At 37.0% G+C, this 16,985-nt stretch overlaps 1 protein-coding gene across 1 annotated transcript in view; it reads right to left on the bottom strand.

The window, feature by feature from the left end:
• Positions 1 to 489: 489 nt before the first annotated feature.
• The window catches only part of MRPL3 (mitochondrial ribosomal protein L3), a 51,884-nt gene continuing 35,388 nt past the window's right edge, over positions 490 to 16,985 (bottom strand). Inside the window, exons 7-10 of the mRNA XM_061167593.1 lie at positions 16,101 to 16,209; positions 14,025 to 14,102; positions 11,659 to 11,736; positions 490 to 818 (exon numbers count right to left, since the gene is read on the bottom strand). Coding sequence (XP_061023576.1) covers positions 666 to 818; positions 11,659 to 11,736; positions 14,025 to 14,102; positions 16,101 to 16,209 — 418 coding nt within the window. The 3' untranslated portion in view covers positions 490 to 665. The remainder of the gene's footprint in view (positions 819 to 11,658; positions 11,737 to 14,024; positions 14,103 to 16,100; positions 16,210 to 16,985) is intronic.

Genomic DNA, 16,985 nt, shown 5'->3' on the forward strand with positions numbered 1-16,985 from the left:
ATCCATCATAAGTAGTCATTAGTAAATATTTTCATTTCATACAATGAAGAGAAACCTAGGAGCTATTAACATTTTGAGTAACAGGTGGTTAATAAGTTCGTTGAATGCACACCCAGGTTGTTTCAAATTCCTTTTGGAAGGCATCAAGGAAAAATGATTACAAGACTTCCCTGATGATTCAGTGCAGAGCCTTAACCACTGTATGCTGTGAGACACAGCCAAAAAAAAAGTTATAGTTGAGTGATCAAGCTAAAAAAATAACTATACCTCCCAACACAATTGTAATATATAAGACCCATAATTTGTGATTTTATTATGTGTCAGGCCTTTAACTATGACATAAATATTTCTATAGTTTAGATAAAGAACTGAATTCCCCTGCTTTTGAGGCTCAAGAAATGGTTTTCTTTTTTAATCTAGGTAAGTTATCTAGTCTCCGTATGACTTGACACCATTCGACAACCACCCTTTCACAAAGACAGACAAATCTTTAGTAGAAGTTAAATTTATAAACATTTAAGATAATTTGAGAAATACACAGCTTAAAGGATAACCAGTGTGCTATGTTGTAACTAAGGAAAAACCCCCCATAATTCCTGGTTATATTACTGTTCTGGCTCATCAGAATTCACAGCATATGTGGGGTTCTCTCATGGCCAATGAGGTCAAGCAAACGTAATAGAAGGTGCTCCAGGCTGACACACTTCTTCATCATACAAATCTTCTGGTAGCTCCTTTTCGTCCTCATCAGGGAAATATGTTGGAAATGGTAGATTTTTACAGAAATCCTTATATGCAGGCAGTATAGAATCTTTGATCTGGGGGGTGGGGGAAGCAAAGATCTTATTAATAAGTTATTTAAAGATGGTCTGGTTTACTTATTCATAATCCTAGAATATCTGTTCTCTCATTTTTTCTTTGTTTTTTGTTTCTACATTTTCTAATGTGAATAATATAGCTGTTATACACTGAGTTCCTCTTTCTTTATATATATGTATATTTATTTCAATAAACTTAACTAATCCAATGACACAGAAACATAGACTTCCTCAAGTTAATCAACTACCTCATGAGAATTCCATGGATAGAGGAGGCTGGTGGGCTACAGTCCATAGGATTGCAGAGTCGGACACAACTGAAGTGACTGAGCACAAATGCACACAAGTGCTGAGAACCATCTTATGGGAAAAAAATGAACTGAACCAACTTTTTTGCCAACCAACATTATTATTATTCTATATTCTACCATAGAATTTTTTGAGCTCAGATTAAAGAAAATAAAATTTATCCAGTACTTTTGTTAGTCTTAATTCTAAAAAATAACCCCGAATTCTAACACATAACCCCAAATAACAAGTTTTATTAAGGAAATTAGCATATATTTAACAAGTAGTGTTCTCTCTGAGTAGCTAAGGATAGAGTAGTATTTAACAAAAACAATAATAAACCCAGAGTCTCTAAATTAGCTCTATTAACTAATCTTTATATTCTAAAAATATTCTAATTACATTTGTGAATTCATAAACTGAGGAATAGTACAGATATGGATATGATCTAAAATCTGGTTACATTTTTGGAAAATATTATTGGATTCTTTAAAGCTTCTGACTCATTCCACAACCTCCATTCAGAGATAAATAAAAATTACATGTTAATTATACACACATTTAATTAATAAGACATTTTGGCAATAAGAAATGAATAATTTGGTTGACGTTAGTACACAGCTGCTAGGAATACCAAAGTACAGGAAAACATCTATATTCATTTCTCTTATTAAAATTGTTAGAAATTATCAGTCAGTTGCCCAAAAGGAAACACTTGTTTTAATTTTTTTTCCAATTCACCAGTCCTGGGTTCAACTTTAACTTGGAAAAAAAAGTTATTCTTACCAGTTAAACTGTCTCAGAATTTATAAAAGAAAACCCAAGCAAATACACAATAAAGTGAACAACAAAACTTTCTGTGGCAACTTACTGCAAGATATTGAGTATACTTCCTTTTGCCATACAGTAGGTCCTTGTTGGTTATCTGTTTTGATATTTAGTAGTCTGCATCTGCTAGTTCCAAACGACTAATTTATCCCTCTCCTACTCGTTTCCCCTTTGGTAACCACAAGTTTGTGTTCTATGTTTGTGAGTCTATTTCTGTTTTTGTAAATAAGTTCATTTATATAATATTTTTAGATGCCACAAATAAGTGACAGATGATATTTCTCTTCATTTGACTTAGTATGGTAATCTCTAGGTTCACCCATGTTGCTGCAAATGGCATTTTCTTTTTTTATAGCTGAGTAATATTCCACTGTGGGCTTCCCAGGTGGTACAGTGGTAAAGAATTCTCCTGTCAATGCAGGAGACACAGATTTGATCCCAGGATTGGCAAGATCCCCTGGAGTAGGAAATGGCAACCCACTCCAGTATTCTTGTCTGGAAAACGCCATGGACAGAGGAGCCTGGTGGGTTACAGTCCATGGGGTTGCAAAGAGTTGGACATGACCGAGTAACTGAGTGCACGCACACACACACACACACACAATTTTCCACTGTATAAATGTACCATGGATTCTTTATCTTTTTCTATGTACATTTAGGTTGTTTCCATGTCTTGGCTACTGTAAATAGGGTTGTGATGAACAATGGCAAGCATGTACCTCTTTGAATTATCATTTTCTCTGGTTATACATCCAGCAGTCAGACTGCTGGGCTATATGGTAACTCAAATTTTTAGTTTAAGGAATTTCCATACTGTTTCCTATAGTAGCTGCACCAATTTACATTCCCACCAACAGTGTAGGAGGGTTCCCTTATCTCCATACCAACTCCAGCATTTATTACTGACAGACATTTTAATGATGGTCATTCTGACTGGTATGAGGTGATTTTCTTACTGTAGTTTTGATTTGCATTTCCCTACTAATTAACAATGTCTAGCTTTTTTTTTTTTTTTTTTTTTTATGCCTTTTAGCTAACTGTATGTCTTCTTTGGAGAAATGCCTACTTAGATCTTTTGCCTGTTGATTGGGCTGTTTGTTTTTTTTGAAGTTGAGCTGTATGAACTGTTTATATATTTTGGAAATTATTCTCTGTTGGTAGCATCATTTGCTAATATTTTCTTCCATTCTCCAGGTTGTTTTTTCACTTTGTTTATGGCTTCCTTTGTTGTGAAAAGCTTTTAAGTTTCATTAGGTTCCATTTGTTTATTTTTGTATCTCCATTACTCTATGAGATGGATCAAAAAGATATTGCTGTGATTTATGTCAGAGTGTTTTGCCTCTTTTCCTCTAAAAGTTTATAGCATCCCATATTATTTTTAGATCTTTAATCCAATTCATTTCTGTAAATGGTGTTAGAGAATGCTCTAATCTTATATATGTAATTGTCCAGTTCTACCAGCACTACTTATTGAAAAGACTATCTTTCTCCATTGTATATTATTGTCTCTTTTATGTAGGTTAGCTGACCATAGGTGTGTGCCTTTATTTTGGGGCTTTCTATCCTACTATGTTGATCTATACATGTCTTTGTGCCAGTACCAAACTGTTTGGATTACTGTATAAAGTCAGGTAACCTGATTCCCTCAGCTCTGTACTTTTTTCTTAAGATTGAATTTGCCTATACTGGATTTTGTGTTTCCATACAAAATTTAAAATTTCTTTTCTAGTTCTGTGAAAAATGCCATTGTAGATTTCATAGGAATACATTGAGTCTATAGATTGCCTTGGACAGTATGATCATTTTAATAATGTTGATACCTCCAATCCAAGAACACGGTGTATCTTTTCATCTGTTTGTGACTTCTTTAATTTTCTTCATCAGCATCTCAATTTTCTGAGTATAGGTATTTTGCCTCCTTAAGTAGGTTTGTTCCTAAGTATTTTATTCTTTTTGATGTGATGATAAATGGGATTATTTCCATAATTTTATCATTTGATTTTTGTTATTAGTGTGAAGAAGTACAACAGACTTCTGTGTATTAATTTTGTATCTTGCAATTTTACTAAATTCATTGACGAGATCTAGTAGTTTTCTGATAGCATCTTCAGGATTTTCTATGTACAGTCTCATTTCATCTGCAAACAGTGACAATTTTATTACACCTTTTGCAATCTGGATTCTTTTTCTTCTGATTGCTGTGGCCAGAAGTTCCAAAACTAGCGGCAAGACTGGATACTTGTCTTCTGCCTGATCTTAGAGGAAATGCTTTCAGCTTTTTGCTGTTGATTATGATGCTAGTTGTGGGTTTGTCATATATGGCCTTTATTATGTTGAGGGAGGTTCCCTCAATGGCTGCTTTCTGGAGAGTTTTTACCATAAATGGATGTTGAATTTTATCAAAATATTTTTCTGCATGTATTGAGATGACCATATTATTTTTATTCTTCAACTTGTTAATGTGCTGTATGATACTAACTGATTTGAAGATACTGAAAAATCATTGGGATAAATCCCACTTGATTGTGGTGTATGATCCTTTTAATATATTTTTGGATTCAGCTGGCTAGATTTTTTTTTTTTTTTAATGTGGGAGTTTTACACCTATGATCATCAGTGATATTGGCCTGTAATTTTCTTTTTTTTTGTAATTATCTTTGACTTTGGTATCAGGGTGATGGTGCATGTGTGCTAAGTTGTTTCACTCATCTCAGACTCTGTATGACCCTATGGACTTGTAGCCTGCCAGGCTCCTCTGTCTATGGAATTCTCCAGTCAAGAGTACTGGAGTGGGTTGCCATGTCCTTCTCCAGGGGATCTTCCCAACCCAGGGACTGAACCTGCGTCTCGTGTCTCCTGCACTGGCAGGTTGGTTCTTTACCACTAGCACCACCTGGGAAGCCCAGGGTGATGGTAGCTTCAAAGAATGAGTTCAGAAGTGCTTCTTCCTCTGCAATTTTCTGAAACTCCTTCAGAAGGATAGGTGTTAACTCTTCTTTAAATGTTTGATAGAATTTTTCTGTGAAGTTATCTGGTTCTGGACTTCTGTCTGTTCAGTTTTAAAATTACTGCTTCAATTTCAATACTGGTAATTGGTCTGTTCATATTTTCTGTTTCTTCCTTGCTTAGTCTTGGCAGACTGCACCTTCTTAAGAATTTGTCCATTTCTTCCAGGTTCTCCATTTTATAGTTACATACTTGCTTGTGGTGGTTTAGTTGCTAACTCGTGTCCAACTCTTGCGACCTCATGAACGCACACCAGGCTCCCCGTCCATGGGATTCTGCAGGCCAGAATACTCGAGTGGGTTGCCATTTACTTCTGTAATACTTGCTTGTAGCAGCCTCTTATGATCTTTTGTATTTCTGTCGTATAGGCTTTAACTTCTGCTTTTTCATTTCTGATTTGGGTCCTTCTCTGTTTTTTTTCCCATAGTGAATCTAGCTAAAAGTTTATCAATTTTATCTTTTTAAGAATCAGCTTTTAGTTTCATTGATCTTTTCTACTATTTTTTTTTTTTTTAGTGTCTATTTCATTTATTTCTGCTCTGACCTTCATGATTTCTTACTTTCTACTAACTTTGGATTTCAATTTTTTTTCTTTCTCTAGTTGCTTTAGGTGTAAAGCTATGTCGATATTTTTCCTATTTCCTACACCAAGTTTGTACCACTATAGATTTCCTTCTTAGAACTGCTTTTGTTCAATAGGTTTTCAATTATTGTGATTTCATTTTCATTTTTCTCTAGGTATTTTTTTATTTCTTCAGTGACCCATTGGTCATTTAGTAGCATACTGTTTAGCTTTCACGTGTTTCTGTTTTTTTTTATTTTTTTTTTTGTGGTTGTTTTCTTTTTCATTGTCTGTACCAAACAGCTTGTGGGATATTAGTTCCATGGCCAAGGAATGAATCCACATCCTCAGCAGAGAAAGTACTGAGTCCTATCCACTGGGTCACTAGGGAATTCCCTGGTTGCTTTCTAATCTCATAGCATTGTGATCAGAAAAGATGCTTGATGCAATTTCAGTTTTCTTAACTTTACCAAGGCTTGCTTTGTGACCCAACACATGACCAAACCTGAAGAATGTTACATGTGCCCTTGACACGTATATTTCCATCTGGTCTAGTGTGTCATTTAAGGCCTGTGTTTCCTTAGTGATTTTTCTGTCTGGATGATCTGTCCATTGATATAAGTGGGGCATTAAAGTTCCCCACTAGTATTACTGTAAATTTCCATTTTTATGTCTATTAATATGTCTTACTTGTTGCAGTGATCCTATGTTGGGAGTGTATATACTCATGATTGTTACATCTTCTTTGCTTGATGATTATGTAATGTCCTTCTTTGTCTCTTTCAACATTTCTTTATTTTTAAAAGTGGTCTTATATGAATATTGCTACTCCAGCTTTCTTTTAATTTCCATTTACATGGATTGACTTTTTCCATCCTACTGCTTTCAGTTTGTATGTCTCTAGAACTGAAGTGGGTCTCCTCTAGACAATACACATACATGTCTAGTTTCTGTATCCATTTAGCCAGTCTATGCCTTCTGATTAGAGCAATTAACCCCCTTCAGTTCAGTTCAGTCGCTCAGTTGTGTCTGACTCTTTGCGACCTCATGGACTGCAGCACACCAGGCATCCCTGTCCATCACCAACTCCTGGAGCTTACACAAACTCATGTCCATTGAGTCGGTGATGTCAACAACAATCTCATCCTCTGTCATCCCCTTCCCCTCCTGTCTTCAATCTTTCCCAGCATCAGGGTCTTTTCGCATCAGGTGGCCAAAGTACTGGAGTTTCAGCTTCAATATCAGTCCTTCCAATGAATATTCAGGACTGATTTTCTTTAGCATGGACCGGTTGGATCTCCTTGCAGTTCAAGGGACTCTCAAGAGTCTTCTCCAACACCAGCGTTCAAAAACATCAATTCTTCGGCACTCAGCTTTCCTTATGGTCCAACTCTCATATCCACATGTGACTACTGGAAAAACCATAGCTTTGACTAGACCTTTGCTGGCAAAGTAATGTCTCTGCTTTTTAATATGCTGTCTAGGTTGGTCATAACTTTTCTTCCAAGAAGCAAGTGTCTTTTAATTTCATGGTTGCAGTCACCATCTGCAGTGATTTTGGAGCCCCCAAAATAAAGTCTGTCACTGTTTCCCTTGGTTCCCCATCTATCTGCAGTGAAATAATGGGACCAGATGCCATGATCTTAGTTTTCTGAATGTTGACCTTTAAGCCAACTTTTTCACTCTCCTCTTTTCATCAAGAGGCTCTTTAGTTCTTCACTTTCTGCTATAAGTGTGGTGTCATCTGCATATCTGAGGTTATTGATATTTCTCCCAGCAATCCTGATTAGAGAACTTCCTTTAGGATTTGCTATAAAGCTGGTTTGATGCTGAAATGAAATCTGTATCTTTTGCTTGTTGGTAAAACTTCTGAGTTCTCCACTAAATCTGAATGAGAGTCTTGCTGGCTATTCTTGGTTGTAGATTTTTTCATCACTTTAACTATATCATGCCATTCTTTTCTGGCCTGCAGAATTTCTGTTCAAAAATCAGCAGACAGTCTTATGGGAGTTACCTTGTATGTTATAGTTTTTCCCTTGTAGCTGTTAATATTTTATCTATCTTTAATTATTGTCAATTTGATTCTTATGTGTCCTGGTGTGTCCCCTCTTTTGGTTAATCCTATATGAGACTTTCTTCACCTCCTGGACTTGGGTGATTGTTTCCTTTCCCAGGTTATAGAAAATTTCAGCTATTATCTCTTCAAATATTTTCTCATGCCCTTTCACTCTTCTATGATCCCTATAATAAGAATGTTAGTGTGCCTGATGTTGGACCAAAGGTCTCTTCAACTGTCCTCATTATTCATCTCTGTTTGCTTGTTTTCTATTTTCTGATTCTGTTAAAAACTTCTAACTTCTTGCTCTGCATATCCATTCTTTTTCTAAGTTCTTGGATCATCTTTTAATCATTACTTTGAACTCCTTGAACACAATGCCTAAACTTCACTTCACTTAGTTGTTCTTTAGGGGTTTTATCTTGTTCCTCCATCTGAAACATACTCCTCTGTTGCCTCATTTGTCTAAATTTCTACTTGTATTTTTATGTGTGTGGTAGGTTAGGTAGGTTTCTCAATCTTGCAGAAGTGGCCCTCTATATGCGATGTCCTGTGTATACCAGCAGCATAGTCCTAGCTTATCATCGAAGGCTCAGGGACCAGTTGGTTCCAGCGGGTGGTCTGATTTGTTTGCAGACTCAGTTCCATAGGCTGTGTCATTTAGTTTTCTTGTTTCTGGTATCTGTCCCCTGCTGGATGGGGCTGCTCTATAAACTTGTGCAGGCTTCTTGGAGGGAGAGGGGTTGGTGTCTGCTCATTGATGGGTAGAGCTGGTTCTTGGCCCTCTGGTGGGTAGGTCTGTGTCAAGAGGTGTGTCCAAAGGCGGCTATGGGCTCAGGAAGTCTTTAGGCAGCCTGTCTGTTGATGGATGCAGCTGTGTCTTTGCCCACTTGGTTGCTTGGCCCCCAGGTGTCCTAGCATTGGAGCCTACAGGCTGTTGGGTGGGGCCAGGTCTTTGTACTAAAGACCCAAGCAAGCCATCAGCCTCCAATGAGAGTTCATGACGAATATTCCCTAATATATCTGCCACTGATTTTTACATCCCCAGGTTGAACCACAGCTGCCTGACAACTTCCAGGAAATCCTCCAAGACCACCAGGTAGGTCTGACCCAGGCTCCTATGAAATCACTGCTTTTGCCATGGTTCCAGGTGCACATAGGATTTTGCATGTTCCCTTCAAGAATAAGGTCTCTGCTTCCCCCAGTTCTTTGGAGCTCCTGCTATCAAGCTCTGCTGGCCTTCAAAGCCAAATGCTCTCTCTGGGAGCTTCTCTTTCTGAAGGCCTGACAGGGGAGGCCTAACATTAGGTTCAGAACCCACTCCTGTGGGAGAACTTCTGTGATATACTCATTCTCCAGTTTGTGGGTAGCCAGGTGGTAAGGATTTGATTATATCACAAGTGCACTCTCTACCACCTCATTGTGGTTTCTCCTTTATATCATCGGATGTAGAGTATCTTTTTTGGGAGGTTCCAGTCTTTTTTTTTTTTAACTGATGGTTGGTCAGCAGTTAGCTGTGATTTTGGTATGCTCATAAGAGGTGAACTCAAGGTCCCTCTACTCCACTATCTTTTGCCAAAGTTGCTGGTACATGTTTTTGTGTACTGAATCTTACCACTGGCTTTATTATTTCCCTGCCTTCAGGACCCTCTCTTTCATTCTTTTATATTTATGTATATTGGTAAACCAGTTCAAATCCTTTTTAGGAAAGCTGGAGGTAGAACACACACGTGAAACAGGCAAAAATAAACAGGAAAATAAACTCACATTATAAATCAGGATATAGGGACAAGCACACATGCATAGTAAGTACATTATGTTGTAAAAAACTGTTCTTTAGGCTCTCTTAATAGAGTTAGTGAATTCCAACAACAAAAAGCTTACATTAATTAAACAGGTTTTATTATCCCTAAGATACTTACTAACTTTAGAATGAAAAAAAAAGTTATTGGCAGCCTAGTACTCTGTATTCTGATGGAGCCAAAAGCTCCAGTGGAGTGAGTGGATTAATGAGGCTGCCAGTCCAGCAAGAAGAGCCTCAACCCCCAAGGACAAGGGGCTTATTCACCTGCTATGGAATCATCGGGAAGAATGGACAAAGTGGGGTGAATATTTTCAGAAGATTTACCAAACTTTTGACCTTTAAAGCACAAGCCCACAAAACACTCCCCTAAACCCACACTTTAACATTTGGGATGGACATTTAAGGTTATAAAAGACAGTTAAAGGATACTATATTTCAAAGACTTTTTTCAAGATCAGTTCTGTTATCAAAATCTGTTTGTTGGAAATATATTCACTCATGTGTTAACACTTCAAAGTGGCCAGACATTTCTCTGATGGTACAGTTTCGCAAAATGTATTTGGATTCCTCTTTTGGAATTGCCTTCAGTGTACTTTCTGAACATCTTTAGAGGTAGCAAGCCACCAGTCATTAAGTGGATTGAGTTTTTGGAGGCAATCTTTGTTGAAGTGGATGGAAAATCTAAGCAGTAAGTGTTGTTGATTCTAAATTGTTTATAACAACCAGATCTGAACCCTGCACATATGGTATTTCAAGGTAGTTGACCTATTCATCCATGTTGGTGTCAAGGACAATACTGAGGTAAACCTGAGCAGCTCTTAGCTGGAAGCTAGCCTAGAACTGTATGCAGCAAATGGAGAGAAAAGGAGGATTTGGTAATGTTTAAAATTTCATCTGCTATCCAGTATAATTTATTATGAAAAATGATCATTTTACTTTTTTCTCTTTTATTAGGTTGTGATGTTTAAAATGATGTACTAAAATCTGGAGATAGAAATGCATTGAATTCTGAGGCCAAAATGTTAGGAGAAGCACAATGACAATCTGTTGGCTTCCAGTACCAGTATGACTTGGGTGACCTGGAGCATGGAAACACTTAAACCTAAAAACCTGAAAACCAAAAAAAAAAAAAAAAAAACCAAAACCAAACAAACAAAAAGCAAAAACCCGCCCAAATCTTGCAATAATCAATCAAATGCATTTGTTTTTCCTTAAAAAAAAAAATGAGAATTCAATCAAAGAAGTGAAGAGTTCCAGAAAAGTGAAAGTGTTAGTCACTTAGTCATGCCCAGTTCTTTGTGACCTTACGGACTACAGCCTGCCAGGCTCCTCCATCCATGGGATTCTCTAGGCAAGAATACTGGAGTGGGTTGCCATGCCCTCCTCCAGGGATCTTTCCAACCCAGGGATCGAACACAAGGTGCCTGCATTGCAGGTGGATTCTTTACCATCTGAGCCGCCTGAGAAGCCAGAAAGTGAATTTTAATTACTGTAAGACTGAAACAAATTTGGTACCTTGTGCTAGTAATGCAACCTACTTGACCTGACTGGAAAAATCTGGGATTTAAGTTTCAGCCTATTTCGTTGTTCTTGTTAGAAAATTAATGAAGAGCCTATTTCTGGGAACTGCAGATACACTTCTACTACAAGTTGATTTTTCAGAATGGACGATTCAAAATTCACAAGTGATCTCTCATTTTGTATTATGTTGACTTAAATTCCAGGTTGAATATTTATTTTATTTTTATTTGATGGAAAAAAAAAGTCTCTAAGAGCTTAAGAACTTTTTTCAAGTCTATCTTGTATGACATGTTTTCTTCTCTTCATGTTTGAACACAAAAATGCGTTTTCAAGGAAAAGACAGAGCAATGCTAGTGATAATAATAAATCTCTCAAAATGTCCACTTCAAACCACCTTTTTTGTTGATTATCATTTAACTTTCACCTCACATAATTCCAGTTCCCATGTCAAAGTACTCTTAAAAAATGAAAAAGTTTTTGGAAGGACAGAGATATATTGGTATTTTTTATAAGTAGTTTTGCTAATAACGTTTTTGTATTTCTAAAGAGCCTCTTAATAGACCTACCCTTTGTGTGGGTCTATGGTTTTAGAGACATAACCTATAGGTTATTTTACACAATTTTCTCACTCAGGTGCTACTACTTAAGTAGAAAAATTAGCAAAGAACACGTGGGGCAACAGCTACTTATTTTCAAGTCACACATGGGTAAGAAGAGAACTTATGGCACACATCCACATCTCTGAACAAGAGAAAATAAGGATAGTCATACATACCTTTACTAAGCAGTTTTTGTGTCCAGGTACAGAACCATTGACATAGATTATATTGTGCTTTGTGTTTATTCGCCACACCTAAAGTAGAAATAAAATCAAACTTTAAGAGTTAAAAGTATGAGAATATACTTACATTAATACAAACAAAAGCTGAGGCTATAAGTAGCCTGGAGTCAGAATCATGTTAGCAACTCAAAATATTGAATGAGAATAAAAATTTCAAATCCTATGGATGACTTGTGTTATAATACCACAACACATGTCTCATATAAGTGGTAGAAAACTCTCATTTTAAATATAAATGTGACTGAACAACCAAGACTACTAGGATATCTCAATATTCTACTGGCACCATTAAGAGTAACAAGTGGAAATTCAAGTTTATTTTTAGTTAATATGAGTTTGCAACTAGAAACTGGGGAGCCATCATCTCTCTGGGTCTAATTTTTTAAAAAAGTGTGCTGAGCAGATGGCCTTCAAACAGATCTTTACACGGGGAAAACATTTACACAAGTGAGAATAGTCAAGAAATAGTACTGAGAAAGGGGTTGGGGGAAAATCCAGTTTGACCCACACCTCATGGGTAAATGTTAAATACTAGGGAAACTGAAATCTCTCCTGTCCCACACATGCATACACGAAAAGAAAATACACAGAGTAGATACAAATAGATGTCTGTGTAAAGAGGAGAGTGAAAAAGTTGACTTAAAAACTCAACATTCAGAAAATGAAGATCATGGCATCCGGTCCCATCACTTCAAGGCAAATACATGAGGAAACAATGGAAATAGTGACAGACTATTTTCTTGGGCTCCAAAATTACTGCAGATGGTGACTGCAGCCATGAAATTAAAAAAAGCTATGACCAACCTACACAGCATATTAAAAAGCAGATTTGTTGACAAAGGTCCATCTAGTCAAAGCTATGGTTTTTCTAATAGTATGTATGGATGTGAGAGTTGGACTATAAAGAAAGCTGAGTGCTGAAGAATTGATGCTTTTGACCTGTGGTGTTGGAGAAGACTCTTCAGAGTCTCTTGGACTGCAAGGAGATCTAACCAGTCTATCCTAAAGGAAATCAGTCCTGAATATTCATTGGAAGGACTGATGCTGAAGCTGAAACTCCAATATTTTGGCCACCTGATGTGAAGAACTGACTCACTGGAAAAGACCTTGATGCTGGGAAAGAGTGAAGGTGGGAAGAGAAGGGGACGACAGAGGATGAGATGGTTGGATGGCATCACCAACTTGATAGACATAAGTTTGAGTAAGCTCTGGGAGCTGGTGATAGACAGGGAAGCCTGGCATGCTGCAGTTCATGGGGTCACAAAGAGTTGGACACGACTGAGAGACTGAACTGAACTGGCACATATAAAAGTACCAGAAGAAGAAAAATAATCTTATATTTAATTATATGAAATTTAAAAAACTTCTGCTGGTTAAAATTTATAAATAACATATATGTAGAACAAGAATGAAAGAATGTGCACCAAAATGTTACCAATGATTATCTTCGGAGGTGTTTCTTTTGAATGGCTTATTTTCTTCTTTGTACTTTCTAGGTGTTTCATACATATACACAGATTAGTTGTTTTAACAAAAATATAATTATATGGCACCTATTATCTACAAATCATTTTCACTTAGATATTACATATATTCCTCAAGTTCAAAGAGAGTGAATTTAACTCCCCCCTTTTAAATATATAATTACTTTACAACAATGGGTGCAGAGCACAATGCTTTTTTAGTACTTTTCCCCCTAACTTGATTGTCTCTATTGTCTCCCTCTCTTTTCCTCACCCACATCCACCCACACATTTGACATTTAATCAAAAATAATCTGGTATATAACCATCTACTCTCTGTTTACATGGCGTGGCAACATATATGTAGGGAGCTTATGTTTATTATAAGACTATTACACATAATATTCTGAATATTTATTTATTTTTTAATTAATTAATTAATTTATTTTTTCAGTGGGTTTTGTCATATATTGACATGAATCAGCAATAGATTTACATGTATTCCCCATCCCGATCCCCCCTCCCACCTCCCTCTCTGAATATTCATTTTTTCACATAACACCTTGTGGAAATCTTCCAGGTCAAATAATAGATAATTAACTTTTTCTTTTTAATGAGTGCATTTTCCATGGCTTGGATGTTAAATGAATATATATGATAGCAACTCCAACACATGCACACACACACACATACACACACACACACACACACAGCTCATGTAGCCCCACCCCTTGGTAACTGTAAAACCATACACTGACACATGTTAAAATACATATACTGTTACATTTGCATTTAGGCATTAATTTATTCCTAAAAAGAGTCACTCCAGAAACTTACTTTTAGTCCAAATGCTGTCCTATCCACATTCCCCAATTGTCCAGGCATTTTAGTTCCAGGCCAGACTCTGGCAACATCCTAAAGAAGAGAACCCAAATTAGCACTTTCCAAGTAGTGCCTCTCAATTTCAAACAGTACCAATCAAACCAAAATGCAAATAAGAAATAAGTCATAAAAATATTCCACGCCCTCTCCCCCATTTTGCTAGGTCCCAGTAAAAAACTAAACATGGATTTAGTCACATTTACCCCTAGAAAATTCCCTTTCTAAATTAGATTAGAACAATAAAAACAGAGACTGAGAACATCTTTAGGAGAAAACTTCAGTAACAAGACAGCAGCAAACAAGGTGTTAAGAAGGACATACAAACACATCTCACTATCATTCAAAGAAAAAATGTGGACTGCCTGGCCTGTTTTCATGAATCTTCTGTAACTGACTTGAACTCCATCCATCCACTGCAGCTGGAATGGTCCTACTCTCCCACCCCTGCTTTTGATGTTACTATCTTTCTGCAGAGTGACTGAAGGACAGACTCAGTCATCTCCAACAGTGAGAAACTTGGCTTCCATTATCAATATATTTATTCATCTGGTCAATCCTATAGTTCACAGAAAATTATCTCAGAATGGCTAATTAACACTACTTCAAAAAACATAATTAGAACTCAATACTTGCACAAAGAACATTTTAAATTTAGTTTCTGGGTATACAGCCAACAACTGTGTTCACAAGTTACTTGAGTTAGTCCACTCCAGTCCTCCACTTTAGTGAGAGTCTGTTACTCATCTGAAATAGGTTCATTTTCTAATTATATTCCATTATGGATCCCTCCACCCCTGTTTTTATTTTACTTTGAATATGTAAAACATTAACATGGTTCCAAAGTAAAAAGTGTAATAAAAAAATACATCTTCAGCGTCACTCCTGCCACTACTGAGTTCTTCAACGCTGTTCTAACTCATAATTAGTAGGTAATCAATCTCATTAGTTTCTGGTTTATCTTTTCTGTCCTTCTTTTTGCAAAAATAAGCAGGTAACGTGTGCATTTGTTATATCCTGGAAATCATGTCATTGTTTCACAATGACCTTGCTGTTTGTTTTTCAGGAGCATAGTATTCCACTATACCTGAGAGTTCAGATGAGTTCATCCAAACTCCCAGGTATGGACATTTATGCTTATAAATTAAAAATAATGTTACAATGACTAATTTTATACAACTGCATCTTTATATTTTTGGGAGAATATCTTCAGGGTAAATTCTGAGAAGTAGGATTGCTGTGTCAAAAGCAAATACATGTGTGGTTTGTTAGATATCACCACATTTCCCCCCATAAAGAATACGCTCTTTTATATTTCCATCAGCAATGGATGAGAGAACATCCTTGTCAAGAGAGTGGAAAAAATTAAACAGCTTGACAGCACAATCTGCTAGGTGAGAAATTAACTCAAGAGTGTTTTTAAACTGCATCTCTCTTATAAGAAGTAGAATACATTGCATCCTTATAAGAAGTAGAATTGACCTTGCATCCTCTGATGCTCCAAAGAGTAACATTCCTGCAGGTTCTTTAGGCTATACCTTTGGGAGGTGTTCACTAGGGCTGAATTAGTAGTAGGAAACTCCTTCTCTCCTTCCTATGCCCCTATTGTCTATTTCTCATTTCTTTCTCTACTATTTTCCCCTTTATCATTATATTGTCCTTGACAACTTTACCAATGGTCTCTTTTAAGGCAGAAACAAACCTGTTAAGGAACCAGTGAGGCCAGATGGAAGAGCACTGATTCCTGATCACTTCAGCAGACTTCAGAATATAGCATGGGAGGCAGAGATGGGAAAGAAAGTAGGCAGACAGTACTGAAAACACTGGCTGTAAGTACATAGGATATAACCAGATAATTCACATCTGGCCTTGGAAAGTAATAAAGGCCAGAACCCATGGAAGTGTGACTTTTACTAGGACCCACCTGAAATAATATTCAAATTATGTGACTTGATCCCAAAGACAGACCAAAGCACCATATACACAAAAGCTGAATGTTCACCACTAAAAAGAGGATCACTAAGTTATACTTACACCAGTTGAAATAGCTCCAGGCCTCCTGTGGGTTTTTGTTTGACCATGAGTAGCCGGCTGGCCTTTAAATCCCCATCTTTTCATGACACCTTGAAAACCTTTACCAATACTGAGCAAGATAAATGGGTTACAATTTACATAATGAAGAGAGGTAAAATATCCCCAACCGCATACTTTGACAGTATTTTAGAATTTCAGCAAAGTTCCTTATCTATATAACTAGAAAAGGCCATACAAGCAAAATTGCAAAAGAACATGCCTTTATCTTTCTCCTGATTGCACCACTTCCTGGAGTCTCATTCTATATAAAGATTGTAAGACAACAGCAAGTTAATCAGAAGTTCTATCATCCTAATCCTATGTAACAACACAGTAAAAGTGGGACATTTTAGAAGTTCATTGCAAGAGATGCAGCAGGCAACCATTCGGATCCCCACCTCCTATAAAGCAACTGTACTCCAATAAAAATTAAAAAAGCAAAACAAAACAAAAAAATCCTCGACCTCCCAGTATGCATGCCCCTGTATGATCTAATCACCTCCCCTTGAGTCTGTGTAGACCAGCAACTCACCTCTGAGCAATAAACTATGGCGGAAGTGATAAACATCACTTCTGACTCTACATTACAAAGAGACTGGCTTCATCTCTGTGCTCTCGGCTCTGAAAGAAGCCAGGTGCCATAACATAAGCTATCCTATTGAGAGTCATGCAGCAAAGATTTCTGTAGCCAACAACTGTGGGCCTGATGCTCACCAGTGGCCACATTAATGAGCTTGTAGGCAATTCTCCCCAAGCTGAACTCGGAGATGACTGCAGTCTTGAGTGATGCATCAGCTGCAGCTTCCTGAGAGACCCTGAGCCAGAGACACCCAGCTAAGCTGTACT

The sequence above is a fragment of the Dama dama genome, chromosome 19 (genome assembly GCF_033118175.1).
Source record: "Dama dama isolate Ldn47 chromosome 19, ASM3311817v1, whole genome shotgun sequence".
In the NCBI taxonomy this organism is placed as follows: Eukaryota; Metazoa; Chordata; class Mammalia; order Artiodactyla; family Cervidae; genus Dama; species Dama dama.